General features: G+C 41.6%; 1 protein-coding gene across 1 annotated transcript in view; it reads left to right on the top strand.

The window, feature by feature from the left end:
- Positions 1 to 2,119: 2,119 nt before the first annotated feature.
- Positions 2,120 to 19,068, top strand: part of il1rapl1b (interleukin 1 receptor accessory protein-like 1b) — an 838,919-nt gene continuing 821,970 nt past the window's right edge. The window contains exons 1-2 of the mRNA XM_068039961.1: positions 2,120 to 2,174; positions 2,556 to 2,835. Coding sequence (XP_067896062.1) covers positions 2,120 to 2,174; positions 2,556 to 2,835 — 335 coding nt within the window. The remainder of the gene's footprint in view (positions 2,175 to 2,555; positions 2,836 to 19,068) is intronic.

Genomic DNA, 19,068 nt, shown 5'->3' with positions numbered 1-19,068 from the left:
AGGTGAGAGTGACTTTCCTTGACATCAAGGCAACATGTGACTGAGTGAGGCATCAAGGAGCCCTGGCAATATTTAAGTCAATGGGAATCACGGGGAGAACTCTCCACTGGTTGGAGTTATACCTAGCACAAAGCAAGTTGGTTATGGTTGTTGGAGGCTAATCATCTCAGTCTCAGGACATAGCTGCAGGAATTCCTCAGGGTCCTAGACCCAACCAGATTCAGCTGCTTCATCAATGACCTTCCATCATAAGGTCAGAAGTGGGGATGCTCGCACAGTGATTGCACAGTGTCAGTACCATTTGCAACTCCTCAGATACTGAAGCAGTCTGTGTCCATATACAGCAAGACCTGGACAACGTTCAGGCTTGGGCTGATGAGTGGCAAGTAGCATTCACACCACACAAATGCCAGGCAATGACCATCTCCAACAAGAGAGAATCTAACCATCCCCTCTTGACATTCAATGACATTACCATCACTGAATCCCCCACGAACAACATCCTGGGGGTTACCATTGACCAGAAACTGAACTGGACCAGTCATAAAAATACCGTAGCTATAAGAGCAGGTCAGAGGCTAGGAATCCTGTGAGTAACTCACCTCCTGACTCCCCAAAGCCTGTCCACCATTTACAAGTCAGGAGTGTGATGGAATATTCTCCACTTGCCTGGATGGGTGCAGCTCCAACAACACTCAAGAAGCTCGACACCATCCAGGACAAAGCAGTCTGCTTGATCAGCACCCCCATCCACCAACTTAAAGATCCACTCCCTCCACCACCAACACACATTGGCAGCATTGTGTACCAATTTACAAGTTGCACTGCAGCATCTCACCAAGGCTTGTTTGACAGCACCTTCCCAGCTCGCAAACCTCTACCACCTGGAAGAACAAGGGCAGCAGGTGCAGCTATCAGAACCTTTACTAAGCTGGTTTTAGTGCAGTAAGACTTGTCCAACCAGCCAGGACAAAGGGACTGAGGTAACATTTTAGTACTGATGGCGTTCAGTCAGATTTTTTTGATGTTATTTTTATACTGATGGTGCATTTATTTGCTGCTGTAGTTCATTCATGAGTACATCATCAAGTAAGTTACTAATCTTGTAGTGAATGCAGTCTCCTATTTTATTGCATAATACATGTTACAGCATGTTATAAACTGAAAACTTTTACTAAAAATGTTTTTTTCATCTTTTATGGATTAGTTCTACGAAAATTTTCACATTTCTTTTTACTTTCGAGGTAATGTAACAGTTTCTATGACGATTCAACATAACGGTGAATTGTTCAGGGAAACTGCATCATTATCATCTGCATTAATTTTTGCATATACATAACATTCCCAGGAGTAATATTTTAATGCCTCTTTTATTAATTGCCCATACATGACACACGTATAGTATAAACTTCTGAGCATCACACTATGCTCATGGACGGATATTAATGATGTGCATCTCAAAATGTCAGGATATATTGACAGCAAGAACAGCATAGCAACAACAGCAAGGAGCATTTACTCCTTCCAATCAAGATTCCTCATGGAGATTTTTGATCAGCAGAGAGACCCAGCTATATGACTAATTCAGATGTTCCTGAACCCTTATGCGCCTCAGCAACCTTACATTTAGATCTCATTAAAGACCCAGGCGTATTTTCCAATATTTCCAGCCCAATAATTACTAACATACTTATCTAGTTCATATAAGGAAAGTAATGTAAAATTTAATTTTTAGGCAAGAAAACCATTCATGTTATAAATCATTCTGTATTCGGTATAGTGAGACCCTAACTTACTTGCTGAATACACTAGCTCTTTAATATTGAGCAGATGACAATGCAGCTTGAAAAAGACCGGTTTTCAAAACATAATTATAACATCTGAAACATATAATAACGTCTCATCATGATACCATGTTTAATAATTGGTTGCTAAACATTAAAAGACTTTATCCTGTTATATATTTTCTCTGATGTTCTGAAAGATGGTTTAATTAATTAACTGAAAACATTATTTATTCGAAGCTGCATAAAACGCAACCAGATCACTAATGATCTTCAGGGAGGAAAACCTGCCATCCTTACCTAGTCTGGCCTATATGTGACTCCAGTCCCACATGATGTCGTTGAATCTTACCTTCCCTCTGAAGTTGTCTAGCAAGCCATTCACTCACGGCAACAAAGATGGACAATAAATGCCAGCTTTGCCAGTGATACACACCTCCCAAGAATGAATATTTTTTTAAAAATGTCAAATCGATGTTCTTAACCCTTTACCAGTTGTATTAGCTGGTCTGTTCGAAGTGGGTGAAGAAGAGCTTATAGTATCTTTGCCACTTAGCTTAAAACTGTGGGCAGGGATTGCTAACAGCAGGGCTATTCTGTAGCCCCAAAATAGCTTTATTTTACCAATGCATTATGATATGGATTTACATTTTTTTTATATATAGCATAAATTTTTGTTATATTTTAGTTAAGTGCATCTGAATATTGAAAAAATGTGAACTATGTTAATTGTAGCATATCTTTTAATTTATCTTCTGTCCTTTATTTCAGCTGATGGATGCACAGATTGGTCTGTGGACTACAAGAAGTATCAAGTCCTTCTGGGGGAACCAGTGCGAGTGAAATGTGCATTGTTTTATGGATACATCAGGGCCAACTACACTATAGCTCAGAGTTCAGGACTTAGCTTGATGTGGTACAAAAGTAGCGGTCATGGGGACTTTGAAGAGCCGATACCATTTGATGGAATTAGAATGAGCAAAGAAGAGGACTCCATTTGGTTTCGTCCAACAGAACTCCAGGATGGTGGACTGTTTTCCTGTGTACTGAGGTATGATACATTCTTCACTGAATACTAATTTAAGGAATATCATTTATAAAGTTCATGTTGAAATGATTATCAGGCTTGCATTGCTTTCCTGTGCGCTAGTGTTCTGCAGATATTAACCCATTAAAATAAGCAGTTAAAGCCTACTTAAAAATGCAGACACAGCAATGTATTAAGAGCATGTAAGGTGTTTATGTGTCAACGTCGATCATCAGAATTTCTATCCTGCAGTATCTGAAGAACGTATCAATTGCCAGATGATATGAGACTAAATTCCATCTAGTTTGCCTTCTACCATCTGGGAAGTCGCATGAAACAATGAGAACTGAGTTGCTGACTAAGCATAGCAATAAATGTTTTACAATACGAAAACATTCTTACAAAGGTCCATCCAGTTTCTGGATTTTTAATATATTTATTAGAAAATACCACTGGTCTTCAGAGACCAAATTTAAAAGTGCCATAGGGCTGTAGCAAGCTTCAAGAAATGTCACTCAAGCATTTCATGGACAAAAAGCATTGTGTGGATATGACCAAGAATAAGTCTGCTAAATTGCCTGTCAAAGGAATGTTATCCCAAATTAGACTGCAGTTATTTTATCTCAGTTAATTTTTTGCCTGACAGTCTATAATGGTTCATGTTTGGTATTTATCACTTGTTACCATAGCAATGAAATTCAAATGCTCAACTATTCACAGAGCAGGTTTTACATTTTGTGGTGGTCATCTGTTTTTGGTAGTAGTGAAGGGCAGCCTGCTGGGAGATATCATTGTTACCTTACAATTAACAATAAATATTTTCTGGCATGTTTGCCTTCCAAGACACCACAGGACTGCAGAGCTGAAGAAACATCCTGTTGATAGTAGGATCTTATTGTCTGGTACACTGTAAAATTATTGAACTGGCATTAAGCCATTTCTATCATGGTACTGCCAGCCCCGGTGAAAAATCAGTTGTTGGACATTCTGTTTATCTATCCTTTAAACACCAACTGGCCTTCTACATCATGCTAGGCAGCAACTTGAACAAGTGAAAAACTGATTGTCTAATAGTAAAGCAATGTTATCATTGTGGCAGATGAAACATCAGGTTTCAATATTCTTGGTTACTACCAGCAGAAAACAGTGTTTGGTATTTTTTGTGATACTGTCAATAAATCCACATAATATCATTTGAAAAAGGTAAAATCACAAAGTAAATAAAATTGGACAATTAGCTAACTTTGGATCAAATGTTCAATGTACCTTTCTAAGGAAACACATGTAAATTTATTGGCCACAAAATTTGTCTCCTTAGAGACCAATTTTTTGGCATTATGACTACCATTTTGGATCCAATATGGCATCCATAATATGTGCATGTAGTTCTGGTGCGAGCTGTACCAGACATCATTTTGGTGAGGCCATCAGCACAAGTGGGGAATGTCTGCAGATTAGGCATATTGTGAGGCCAGTCAGCATGTAATGCTGATTTGATGCCAGTGCTGCCATTTTGGAGCTCAATGCTCCAGCTAATACTGTCTCTTACACACAGTTGAACACATGTTCAGCAGCAGGAAAGACATCCTCCCCACCCACCCCTCATCCACCATCACCCCCAGCCTCACCAATGCTATTTAAAGGGATCATGGGTGAAGTCGTATGCATTCCCCCTGGTCCAAAGCATAAAAAGGAGAATGAGCAGACATGACACAGAGCAGGATAAGTTGTTGAAAGAGGTGGAAGAAGAGTTCTCACCAGAAGGCCATATGTGCCCAGGGTGTTCAGGAAACAAATCTGAACCTCAGTGAGGAACAGTGTGTCAGTTGTCTGTGCTTCAGTAAAGGGCATCCTCATGGAAATCCGCCACCTGCTGCTGCTACAACTGTAACCTCAGCGCAGGGCGAGGACAGCATTCCCATTGACTGTGAAGGTGGCTGTGGCCAGAACCTTTATGCACTGGGTTCCTTCCAGACTAGAGCAGGCAATATTCACAACATCTCCCAGTACATTTCATTCACTCTTGCCAGAAACAAGCAGGAGGAGTGAGTACATGACTTGGCGAGGATCGCCGACTTCCCCGTGATACAGGGTGCCATTGACTGCATGCACATCTCTTTTTGGGCACCGCATGTCAACTCTATAATGTACCAGAACAGGAAGGGATTCCACTCTCTCACTGTTCAGCTGGTGTGCATATCACACAAGCCAATGTCTGTTATCCAGAAAGCAGTCATGATGCAATAAAAACAAGAAATGCTGGAAATACTCAGCAGGTCTGGCAGCATCTGTGGAGAGAGAAGCAGAGTTAATGTTTCAGGTCAGTGACCCTTCTTCAGAACCAGCAAATATTAGAAATGTAAAAGGTTATAAGCAAGTAAAGCGGGGGTGGGGTAAGAGATAACAAAGGAGAAGGTATAGATAGGACAAGGTCACAGAATAGCTGACCAGAAGGTCATGGAGCAAAGGCAAACAATATGTTAATGGTGTGTTGAAAGACAAAGCGTTAGTACAGATCGGGTGTTAACGGACTGAAAATTGAACAGCCACCAGTACGAACATGAAAAAAAAGTGGGTAAGCAAACTGAACAAACTAAGATGAAATGAAATAAACACAAATATATATATATATATATAAAGGAAAAAAAAAACTAAAAATAAAAGTAGAAAGGGGGGCCCATCCTGCTTTGAAACTATTGAACTCAATGTTCAGTCCGGCAGGCTGTAGTGTACCTAATCGGTAAATGAGATGCTGTTCCTCAAGCTTGCGTTGATGTTCACTGGAACACTGCAGCAATCCCAGGACAGAGATGTGAGCATGAGAGCAGGGGGGAGTGTTGAAACGGCAAGCAACCGGAAGCTCGGGGTCCTGCTTGCGGACTGAACGGAGGTGTTCCGCAAAGTGGTCACCCAGTCTGCGTTTGGTCTCCCCAATGTAGAGGAGACCACATTGTGAGCAGCGAATACAGTATACTACATTGAAAGAAGTACAAATAAATCGCTGCTTCACCTGAAAGGAGTGTTTGGGGCCTGGGATAGTGAGGAGAGAGGAGGTAAATGGGCAGGCATTACACCTCCTGCGATTGCAGGGGTAGGTGCTAAGGGACGGGGACGTGGTGGTGGGGGTAATGGAGGAGTGGACCAGGGTGTCATGGAGGGAATGATCCCTTTGGAATGCTGACAGGGGAAGGGAGGGAAAATGCGTTTGGTAGTGGATCATGCTGGAGGTGGCGGAAATGGTGGAGGATGATCCTTTGGATATGGAGGCTGATGGGGTGGAAAGTGAGGACAAGGGAAACCCTGTCACAGTTCTGGGAGGGAGGGGAAGGGGTGAGGGTAGAGATGCAGGAAATGAGGTAGTGAGGTACCACAAGGATCAGTGCTTGGAGCACAGCTGTTCACAATCTATATAAATGATTTGGATATGCGGACCAAATGTAATATTTCCAAGTTTGCTGATGACACAAAACCAGGAGGGAATGTAAGTTGTGAGGAGGATGCAAGGATATTTCAAAGGGATTTGGACAGGTTAAGTGAATGGGCAAGAACATGGCAGATGGAATAGAATGTAAGTGTGAAATGATCCACTTGATCCACAATGAAAAACAGAATGGCAGAGTATTTCTTAAATGGTGAGAGGTTGGGAAGTGTTGTTGTCCAAAGGGACCTGCGTGTTCTTGTTCCTGAGCCACTAAAAGCTAGCATGCAGGTGCAGCAAGCAATTAGGAAGGCAAATGGTATGTTGGCCTTCATTGCAAGGGGATTTGAGTACAGGAGTAAAGATGTCTTGCAGCAATTGTATACAGCATTGGTGGAACTTCACCTAGACTATTGTGTACAGTTTTGCTCCTTATCTAAGGGAGGATATACTTGCCATAGAAGGAGTGCAGCGGAGGTTTACCAGACTAAACTCTGGGCTGGCGGGATTATTTTATGAGGAGAGATTGCAAAGACTAGGTCTGTATTCTCTCGAGTTTCAAAGAATGAGAGGTGATCTCATTGAAACTTACAAAACTCTTACAGGGTGTGACAGGGTAGATGTGGATAGGATGTTTCCTCTGGCTGGTGAGTCTAGAACCAGAGGACACAGTCTCAGAATAAGGGGCAGGCCATTGAAGACTGAGATGAGGATGAATTTCTTTCCCCAAGAGGGTGGTGAATCTGTGGAATTCTCTACACCAGAGGGCTGTGGGAGCTTTAATCATTGAGCATGTTCAAGACAGGAATCAATAGATTTCTGGATACTAATGACATCAAGGGATATGGGGATAGTGGGGAAAAATGGCATAGAGCAGTCATGATCGGTTTGAATGGCGGAACAGGTTCAACAGGTCGAATGGCCTACTCCTGCTCCTATTTCCTATGTTCCTAAATGGCATTTGAAAAGTTGTACAACAAAGCCTTCAGCATGAGGCAAGAACTGCTGATGATTTTAATGAAACGATAAAAAATCATAATTTTAAATCATTGTGTTTTCATGGATATACATAGAATAAAAACCTCACTTCTGATTAATAAACATTATGAGCTGGATTTTATTTTGGCAACATGAGTCCCGGGGATGGGCTGGAAGGCGGGGGTTTGGGGGGGGATGGGTGGCAACCCCACCTCGGCCCATTATCAGACCCCTGGCTGAATTCAGTAACGGGCAGGCAATTAACTGGCTGCCTTCAGGGATGCTGTCCTCTTTAAGGGACAAGATTGTGCCCCAATAGCTGTCGGCTAATCAGAGGGCTGGCAGCTCAGCAGTCTCAGGAGCACCAGCAAGAGTGAACAAAGAACAGTACAGCACAGGAACAGGCCATTCGGCCCTCCAAGCCTGCGCCGATCTTGATGCCTGTCTAAACTAAAACCTTCTACACTTCCGGGGACCGTACCCCTCTATTCCCATCCTATTCATGTATTTGTCAAGATGCCTCTTAAACGTCGCTATCGTAACTGCTTCCACCACCTCCCCCGGCAGCATGTTCCAAGCACTCACCACCCTCTGTGTAAAGAACTTGCCTCGCACATCCCCTCTAAACTTTGCCCCTCGCACCTTAAACCTCTGTCCCTTAGTAACTGACTCTTCCACCCTGGGAAAAAGCTTCTGACTATCCACTCTGTCCACGCCACTCATAACTTTGTAAACCTCTATCATGTCGCCCCTCCACCTCCATCGTTCCAGTGAAAACAATCCGAGTTTATCCAACCTCTCCTCACAGCTAATGCCCTCCAGACCAGGCAACATTCTGGTAAACCTCTTCTGTACCCTCTCCAAAGCCTCCACATCCTTCTGGTCGTGTGGCGACCAGAAATGCACGCAATATTCCAAGAGTGGCCGAACTAAGGTTCTGTACAGCTGCAGCATGACTTGCCAATTTCTATACTCTATGCCCCGACCGATGAAGGCAAGCATGCCGTTTGCCTTCTTGACTACCTTATCCACCTGCGTTGCCACTTTCAGTGACCTGTGGACCTGTACGCCCAGATCTCTCTGCCTGTCAATACTCCTAAGGGTTCTGCCATTTACTGTATACTTCCCACCTGTATTAGACCTTCCAAAATGCATTATCTCACATTTGTCCGGATTAAACTCCATCTGCCATTTCTCCACCCAAGTCTCCAACCGATCTATATCCTGCTGTATCCTCTGACAATCCTCATCACTATCCGCAACTCTACCAACCTTTGTGTCATCCGCAAACATACTAATCAGACCAGCTACATTTTCCTCCAAATCATTTATATATAATACAAACAGCAAAGGTCCCAGCACTGATCCCTGCGGAACACCACTCGTCACAGCCCTCCATTCAGAAAAGCACCCTTCCACTGCTACCCTTTGTCTTCTATGACCGAGCCAGTTTTGTATCCATCTTGCCAGTTCACATCTGATCCCGCGTGACTTCACCTTTTGTACCAGTCTGCCATGAGGGACCTTGTCAAAGGCTTTACTGAAGTCCATATCGACAACATCCACTGCCCTTCCTTCATCAATCATCTTCGTCACTTCCTCAAAAAATTCGTTCAAGTTAGTGAGACACGACCTCCCTTTCACGAAACCATGCTGTCTCTCGCTAATAAGTTCATTTGTTTCCAAATGGGAGTAAATCCTGTCCCGAAGAATCCTCTCTAATAATTTCCCTACCACTGACGTAAGGATCACAGGCCTATAATTTCCTGGATTATCCTTGCTACCCTTCTTAAACAAAGGGACAACATTGGCTATTCTCCAGTCCTCTGGGACCTCACCTGTAGCAAATGAGGATACAAAGATTTCTGTCAGGGCCCCAGCAATTTCTTCCCTTGCCTCCCTCAGTATTCTGGGGTAGATCCCATCAGGCCCTGGAGACTTATCTACCTTAATGCTTTGCAAGACGCCCAACACCTCCTCCTTTTTGATATCGACATGACCCAGACTATCTACACTCCCTTCCCTAGACTCAACATCAGTGGTGCCACTGCTGGTACTGCAGGAGGCCCAGAGCAGCGAAGATGGAGGAGGCTCTGGGATCAAAGTAAATGGGGTCGAGGTTGCTGGGGCCAGTCAGGCAGGCCTCGGTGAGGGTTTGGAGGGGTGGTTGGTGAGGGAAGGGGCTGTCTTACCGGGGGAACAGCCATTGCCACTGGGGAGGGGGGGGGGTGGCCCTCCATGGGCCATGGATTGCCCCTAGAGGAAGCACACACCCTGCCCCTGAGCCCACTAAGAGGCCACCAGATCTCACCTGGCAGTGTCTCCATGTGGTGGTGGGCCCCTCTGATGTTGGGTAAATGCCAGCAGAGGCGAGAGGCAGCCCTTAAGTGGCCCTTAATGGGCCAGTTAAGTGGCTTAACTGACCTCCGAGTGGACTTACCGTCCACCATGGTGTCCACCACGTTCAAAATGACATCGGGACAGCACAGCGTTGGGCACGCCTCCTGACACAGCTCACTCCCTTTTGTTTGACGTCCCCCCCCCCCCCCACCACCCCCCACCCCCCACCACCACCCTCCGCCTCCCAGCCTGTCCAGCTGGGCAAGATAAAATCCAGCCCCATGTCTTCACCCTATTATTTGTGAGTGGAAGAAAACAGCCTTGCAACCTTCTGTTCTGTCACTCTTGACGAACTGAGCATCTGTATTGATCTTTTTCAGTTTGAGTGAACTCTGTCCTGGTCTTAACACTTTTAACAAGAATCTTATAACCACTGTATCATTATTACCTGCTGCTCCATTTCTTGCTCAATGACAGCATTGATTTATCCCATGGATCAGGTATAAAACACAGCTGCATTGTTTCAATAATGTGCCTCAACACCAATCTCAGACAGGTGCCACTGAAAGCCTGTGCAAGCTGGTGACAATTCCACTTCTAACATTTAATTTCCTTATGGACTCTTCAGGCAAGATTGCGATATTGATTTTATAATCCCGTGAGAGGCCAAGACCTACAAAAAGCAACAAGATCCTTGTCTTACTGGCATAAACAATTAAAACAGCACTGCGCAGCATTTACCTGCAGCATTTCCATTTTCTTTATTAGTTTATGGCTTTGTTTAGTTGCAATGATCTACAAGTCTGCGTGTCTTTTGCTTTACACTACCGTGTCGTTTATCACAACAAATTAATTCTGCTGATTCCATTTTAATTGCTAAAGCTTGTGACGCAATAATGTCAGTATTCAGATAAATTGACTTCCTACACCAAATCACCAAAATCTTTTTCATGATGGGAATGCAAAAGCAATGAGTCAGAGTGGTTTTTGGCTTCTGAATCCCATCTTTTTTCAGATCTAAGTTACGTAGAGTCCCATCAATTCCATACCAGCTCCCCACGGAGCTATGCAGTCAGTCCCACTCCCCAGCTCGAACCCCATAGCCCTGTAAGTCTATTTCTTTCAGGTGGCCTTCCAACTTACTCTTGAAGTCATTTATCATCTTGTGGGCAGTGAGTTCCAGCTGTGTCAAAAAGTGCTTCCTCATAGTCCCCTTGCATCTTTTGCCCAAAACTTTCAATCTATGTCCCCTCGTCTGAGTACTATTTGTTCATGGGAACAGTTTTTCCTTGTCTAACGTATCTAAGCCTACCATAATCTTGTACACTTCGATCAAATTTCCCCTCAATCTCCTTTGTTCGAAGGAGAACTTGCTAAGATTTCTACTGCAGTGTGGAAGGCAGCATAGAGACAGAACAGTCATTCACTGGACAGGGTTGTTGCTTGGCATTGTGAGCTGAAGCATTCTCTTTCGACTCTGGAAAATCAAACTTGATCCCCTTATGGTTGGTTATGTAAAGAGCCATCAATTCTAATTAAAAGCAAGATATATCCCAGAAATGCACAGTAGGGCCTTCAAAATTCAAAACAGAAAAAGAATGGTTAATGGGAACCTTTTCTATTTTAGATACAGGTTGGCCTGCTTTTCATTTCCGACATTTTTTTATTCTTATTTCAGATTTCTAGCATTTGTGTTTTTCTTTTCAACATCTATGTCTGATTTCTGTTATGTGTCAGCACTGAAATTGGAAGGAAAAATTCAATGGAATGAAAAATTGTACTTGGGTGTGCTTGTGGTTTTAGTTTTATAAATGTAGAAATCAATGGCATTGTGTTTCGGGGGTCAATGAACCCACAGTGATTATTATTTTAAGATGAAAGTTTGACATTTCTATAACACAGCATTCCTTAATAACCAATCTAAAAGTATTTCTTTGAAAGACTTAGCCTTGGCTCCTATTGAAATGAACAATTACAGAGGGGAGGGGAGAATGAATTGATATTCAGGCCATGTCTCAAGAAATTCCAAGACTGGTGTGTTTCAGAACGCCAAACACGGAAACGTCATGAGCTGTGACTCCAGTTACATGACATCATTGGAAAGAATTTGTTTTGTACAACAGCAGCACAATTCTTTTTGTCTTTCACAGCTTCCAACCTTCAGGCAGCACAAGGGATGATTACTTCCTCAATGAGATACAGAGTTAAGCAGGATTAAGCAGGAGGCAGGATTTCTGCAGTAAATGCAGCTTTCTTTTGAATTGAGCACATAAATAGTTGAATTTTCTTCATAGATTAGAAATATTCTGAACTACAAATTGTAAGTTACTGTTTGACTACACTGACAGACTAATGTATCATGTACTTGGATGGTAGACAGTTAAGGTAATGCTAAATTCATACAGTGACAGGCATCGAGCCAACAGAAGCTTTTTACTTTATGAAACAAGAAATGTGCATCATTTCTGCATGAACATATAATGTTTTTTAATGTAATGCATCCAATAAATCTTCTACAATAAATCTTCTAAAATCTTCTTCCATCTGGATTTATTGCTGATCAAAACTTTCTGGGGAGGGAATTTAAACACCAAACTTGTGAAATTGCACATCAAGGTTAATCCTTTCTCTTGTAAGTTGTTGAACTGGGACAATTAAAGGGGGTTCTGCATGCAGATGAAAGAACGATGGTTAATTTCAGTCAGTCTGTAAATGCATTGTACCAACAAACTGGACTGGCTCTTTTCTCAAGTGAGTCAATCCTGGATAAGTAATGGACCTGTGGAATAGCTGACTAAAAACCACATTCAAATAGGATGACATCAAATGCAATATATTGGTCCACATTGGAGCAATTAAGAGTCTAAAAAAAAGACATGGAATTGTCACTCACTATTGATGTCAATACTGTCTTGAGTTTCTTTGTGTTATCTTAAGCAACACAATGAGGTATGTGGATTTCAGTTCCTAAGATCTCTAGAAGGTTTTTCACAGATAAACTAGTACATACAGTACAGAGCAAACTATATACAGAACCTTTGTCCAGGGTGTTACAGTGCAGAGTGACCATGGCTTCTAGTCACATGACTACATCCTGGGCATACTGAGTTCTTAAAGGGCCATCACTCTTAAAGAGATCATACAACAAATACAAGTAAGACATTTTTCAAATCGAATTCAATTAAAATTACAGATTTTGTTTACAAGTGCATACGAGTTTGGGGCAGTAAGTCAAACGTGATATTTAAAATATCGGGTTTATGATCTGGAAACTATAAAGCTTTTCAATGTCTCATGTTAGTTTGTTATAAAAACATAAATTACTGTACATTTTGTTGAAAGTCAATGGCATTAATACAAACGAAATTAAAAGCTAATGGGATAAAGGAAAAGTTGTAATGATTAGGTAATATAGGAAGCAGAGGATGAATGTAAATGTGAATAGTTAGATTTAGCATCTGTGACCAGTAGAGTTCCTCCAGAAATAAAAACAGAAAGTGCTGAAAATACACAGCAGGTCTGGCAGCATCTGTGGAGAAAGAAACAGAGTTAACGTTTCAGGTCGATGACCTTTCATCAGAACATTTATTTCAGATTTCCAGCATCTGCAGTATTTTGCTTTTATTTTAGAGTTCCTCCAGAGCTTGGTCCTGAATCCTAGAAACACATTGACTGGGAAAGATAGATGACAGGCTGCATTTAACACTGAAATGTGTAAGGTAAAGCATAATGATGCTATAAATGTTGCTGCATAGGCAACAAAACAATAGTAATCAAGAATTTTTCTTGCATATGATACATGTCCAAATACTGGTAATATGGAAAAGGGTTTCAACTTCTCAACAGCACAAGATGTTTAATGCTCAAGCAGAAGGAAGATGAAAATGGTCTGTGTCAATCCTGAACAGATACCAAAACAACAGGGCGAGCCAATTACTTAAATGGGAATGCCTCTTTCATATTTTCTGAAGTCATGGCAAACAGTTAGCCATGAGAAAGTACCTATAAATAGAGCTGGCAATCACTCACTTGTCATTTCATTTTCCATGAGTTATCTAGCCAGACCTTTTCCAAAGCTATGCACAGTATGCGATGTTCAGGACATCTCACAACATGTTTACTTGTGTACAAGGCAAATGGGCACTTTCAATTAGCAGAGTTAGTGCTCTTGGAACTAAATTGTACATGCTGTGAATGAGATAATATGACACTGGACTCATTCCTTTTAAACTCAAGAAATCCTTTTCGGGTGCTCAACACCGTCTCCTGTCTACCCTGAAAATGTGATAAATATTGCATTGCCAGACCGTTATGTTCAATCTGAAACTAATAAGCACATTTATTTGTAAGTATGACAACACACCTAAATGCTAAAAATATCTGTGACAATCAAAGTGATAATCAGAACTGTCTAAATGATTTCTTCAAAATATATTCCTCATAGTGAACTAATCTGTAACACATTATGAAAAATAATCTTAATAGACTCTTTATGTTCTGTTCATGCATGGGTATCTTCCAAATTTTAGCACTAAATACCGCCCAGATATATTCCTACCCACCTTATTAATGCTGAACGACAATTACAGAAATTGAAATGAGGCGAAATGTTTAACTTCAATATGAAATGAAGGATCACTAGTAATCACGATGTAAAACAAGCCGTTCATGTCAAAGGAATAGACCACTTAGATATTAAGGGAGCCACTTTTTACTTAAGAGTGAGCGAATGGTACTCATTCTGCATCAGTCTTTACAGAGAAAAGTGAATGTATTCCTGCAGGAGGCATTTAAGGAGTACGTGGAAAGTTCAGTATTCCGAAAGACACTGGCCTCGAAATTGGACTCTGCTTGAATCAAGGTGTGGTCCTAATGCTGTACATGCTGCATGCACCCAATGAGCAGTGCTGGACACTTTACTATGGATCATACAACTGAGTGCAGCAACAGGTCTTAAATGACTACAGATGGATGAATTTAATATGGCAAAATGTGAAGTAGTACATTTTGCAAGTAAGAATAGGCCAAGAGTTGTGTTTTAAATGGAGCAAATGAGCAGAGGACCTTTGTCTGTAAGTACACAGGGAAGGGAGTGTAGATAGTCTGGGTCATGTCAATATCAAAAAGGAAGAGGTGTTGGGCGTCTTGCAAAGCATTAAGGTGGATAAGTCCCCAGGGCCTGATGGGATCTACCCCAGAATACTGAGGGAGGCAAGGGAAGAAATTGCTGGGGAACTGACAGAAAACTTTGTATGCCCATTGGCTACAGGTAAGGTCCCAGAGGACTGGAGAATAGCCAATGTTGTCCCTTTGTTTAAGAAGGGTAGCAAGGATAATCCAGGAAATTATAGGGTGGTGAACTTTACGTCAGTGGTAGGGAAATTATTGGAGAGGATTCTTCGGGACAGGATTTACTCCCATTTGGAAACAAATGAACTTATTAGCGAGAGGCAGCATGGTTTTGTGAAGGGGAGGTCGTGTCTCACTAACTTGATCGAATTTTTTGAGGAAGTGACGAAGATGATTGATGAAGGAAGGGCAGTGGATGTTGTCTACATGGACTTCACTAAAGCCTTTATCAAGGTCCCTCATGGCAAACTGGTACAAAAGGTGAAGTCACATGGGATCAGAGGTGAGCTGGCAAGATGGGTACAGAACTGGCTCAGTCATAGAAGACAGAGGGTAGCAGTGGAAGGGTGCTTTTCTGAATGGAGGGATGTGACTAGTGGTGTTCCGCAGGGATCAGTGCTGGGACCTTTGCTGTTTGTAGTATATATAAATGATTTGGAGGAAAATGTAGCTGGTCTGATTAGTAAGTTTGCGGATGACACAAAGGTTGGTGGAGTTGCGGACAGTGATGAGGATTGTCAGAGGATATAGCAGGATATAGATCGGTTGGCGACTAGGGCGGAAAAATGGCAGATGGAGTTTAATCTGGAGAAATGTGAGATAATGCATTTTGGAAGGTCTAATACAGGTGGGAAGTATACAGTAAATGGCAGAACCCTTAGGAGTATTGACAGGCAGAGAGATCTGGGCGTACAGGTCCACAGGTCGCTAAAAGTGGCAACGCAGGTGGATAAGGTAGTCAAGAAGGCATACGGCATGCTTGCCTTCATCAGTCGGGGCATAGAGTATAAAAATTGGCAAGTCATGCTACAGCTGTACAGAACCTTAGTTAGGCCACTCTTGGAATATTGCGTACAATTCTGGTCGCCACACTATCAGAAAGATGTGGAGGCTTTGGAGAGGGTACAGAGAGGTTTACCAGGATGTTCCTGGTCTGGAGGGTATTAGCTATGAGGAGAGGTTGGATAAACTCGGATTGTTTTCACTGGAACGACGGAGGTGGAGGGGCGACATGATAGAGGTTTACAAAGTTATGAGTGGTGTGAACAGAGTGGATAGTCAGAAGCTTTTTCCCAGGGTGGAAGAGTCAGTTACCTGGGGACATAGGTTTAAGGTGAGAGGGGCAAAGTTTAGAGGGGATGTGCGAGGCAAGTTTTTTACACAGAGGGTGTTGAGTGCCTGGAACCTGCTGCCAGGGGAGGTGGTGGAAGCAGTTACGATAGCGACGTTTCAGAGGCATCTTGACCAATACATGAATAGGATGGGAAAAGAGGGATACGGACCCCGGAAGTGCAGAAGGTTTTAGTTTAGATAGGCATCAAGATCGGCACAGGCTTGGAGAGCTGAATGGCCTGTTCCTGTGCTGTACTGTTCTTTGTTCAAGTAAAGGTGGCAACATAAGCAAATAAGGCCATCAAAAGGCGAACAGAATTTTTGGTTTTGTATGTGGAAGTACAGAAACACAAGTAAAGAACTAACGTTGAAATTATACAGGACCTTAATTAAGCTAAAGTTTGAGAATTGTGCTAGTATTGGGCATGCCATTGGAGAGGATTTAGTAGTTGGCAGTGAATCAAAAAGGCACTCGCCATTTGTGACACTTGCATGTGCCCATCGACTTTCTATCAGCTTTTGCACAAGAATTCCTGTCAGCCAAACAGACAGAAAGGGCAGCTCCCTCTACAGGGTGTCTGGAACCTGTATGAACCGGGCAAGTAATTGTGTATCTCCTTAACAGATCAGATTGAAGAACTGTTAATGAGCAACGCAGAGTGTGAACTAGGTGGTTTAAGAACAGGTAATTCAATGTGAAATCCAGTAAAGATAGCAATATAAAAAGAGGGGAAGATTAGATTAAGAGAGCCTGATAAATGAGACAGAAAAAAGTAAATACATTAAAATCTCCATCAGTAATTGAAATCTGAAGGAATGAGAATCTACATTTGTAAAAGTTAATTTAAATTGCCAGAGAGGTTGTTTGGCAGTAATAAAGGCTTATCCTACCATTAAAAAGGTACATTACACTGAATTGAATGAGCCCTAAATTTTTCTGGCAAGTTTAGTTCCTGTATATCAGGTAAGTACAGCAACTTTACATCATTCCATGTGTCTCAATGCTGAGTTTCTTAGAAAATATCCATTATTGTACAGTGTTTGGAGGAGCAGGGCAGCTCGAACAACAACTTCCTAATTTCTGTGTTTAACTGTGCGTGTGCAGCCACTGGAAGTTAGTGTCCAATTTCCACTTAAATAATGAGAAGTGCTTTTAGCCTTACTGTTATTTCTACTACAAAATCAGGCCCATTATAGGAAGAATTATAGAAGCAATGGAGAAGGGTCAGCATGGATTTGCTAGCATGCTGACAGTAATAAGAGGTTAGAGTTGTAAATAAAAACTTTAGAAGTTAGGGCTTTTCACGAAAAGTGAGAAGGTTAAACAGTGGCCTGATAGAGAAGTTCAAGATCATGGTAAGCTCTCCTAAGTTAAACAGCGATCGATTGTTTTCAGTGATCAGCGACACAGTAAGGAGCTGGCACAAACTTAACACAAAGAATTAAAGGGAAACTTAGAAAATAAAACCTTTGCACAGAGCGCTGTTAAAATGTCAAATTCTCTCACACAACTCTTGATGAAGCAGAATTCATGAATTACTTTAAAGGTGATTCATTAGTTTTTGAAAAGTGGAGTATTAAAGCCTATGGAGTAAGAAGGATAGCTATAAAATAGGAAAAAGGGGGTATGGGGCTTTACATATAGGGGATAGAAATCAAAGAGATTCTAATGAATTTGCACAAAGCACTGATTATTCCACAGTTGAAGTATTACAGGTGGTTCTGAGTACCCTATTCCAGGACATTTGTCAAAGCCATGGAAAAGCTCAACAAATATTCCTTAAAATATTACCAGAAATGAGGGCTGAAGGAAGGCTTGAAACATTGGAGCTTTTTTTTTCAGAGAAGGTTTATGGGGAACTAATCGAATTTTCAAAATTATAAAAGGTTTTGAGAGTCTAAATAGTGAACAATTGCTTCCATTGGTTATAAAATCAGAAGCAAAAGGACATAGACTGAGGATTATTACTGGAAGAATGAAGAAACAATTAAAAGAAATTGTTTCACATAGAGGGTTGTTACAACATGGAAACCTTTACCACAAGTGGCTATTAATGCAGAGGCTGTAAGATCTTTTCAAAGGAATTGAATAAATATTTGAAAAGAATATAAAAGATGGATCTGCAGTACAGTCAAGCATGACTCTCCAGAATTATGTTAGCTCACTGCATGTTGCATAATGTTGCAATGCAGAAACAAATTACTACTTCCTGAAGCTGAAGAGAATGATGATGAAGAAGAAGGAGATGGCCCTCTATTCCCATAGTGGGAGGAGATTGCACAGGAGGGAGAGGAGGTGTGGCAAGAGATCCATCAGTATGCAGTCAGACAAAGAAGGCTGCATCTTATAGCTGATTGCTTTCAATAGGGAAAAAAAATTGCTGTACAGAGAAATGAAAATCCTTCTGTCTCAGCTGACCCCTTCCAGATCATCCATTGTCTCATGAAGATATGTATTTCCAAATGAATCTGGATCTTGCCTCAACAATAGAAATCTCATTTTCTTGCATGTCATCTACTGAAATCCATTAAGCTGCATGCATGCAGAAAAATTAATTCTGAAGTCTGTATAATAAAAATAAATACATTTCAGTATAGTATTGTTCCAAATTATAACAATTTCAAAGACTGGCTACTACAGCTACCTACCATCATGTCGATTCCTTATTCTTATGTCTTTATGCTTAGTGCTATTTTTCTACGTCAAAGGTGCTCTAGAAATTCACGCTACTTTTGTTACTCTAAAATTCTTACGAACTTGTACTCATAATCTCTTCCTTCTACATGGTGCTCCCTGAGCGAAAGGACATTTAGAGGTGGGTGACTGGGAAATCTCCACTGGTGTGTTTGAAGATTGAAGTGATTCAATGAAGCTGCTCTCCCTGAGAATTCAGCTTCTGAAATCCTTTCTGTTGTTATTTCAAGGTTCTTTGGCCCAAGTATGAAGGTAATAAAAACAATAAATGCTGGAAATACTCAGCAGTCTGGCAGCATCTGGCAGAGCAGTTCTGATGGAAGGGCATCATCTGAAGCATTAACTCTGTTTCTCTTCCCACAGA

Source organism: Heterodontus francisci, chromosome 10 (genome assembly GCF_036365525.1).
Source record: "Heterodontus francisci isolate sHetFra1 chromosome 10, sHetFra1.hap1, whole genome shotgun sequence".
NCBI classification, from domain to species: domain Eukaryota; kingdom Metazoa; phylum Chordata; class Chondrichthyes; order Heterodontiformes; family Heterodontidae; genus Heterodontus; species Heterodontus francisci.
The sequence above is the reverse complement of the archived record's forward strand: the minus strand, read 5'-3'. Positions and strand labels throughout refer to the sequence as shown.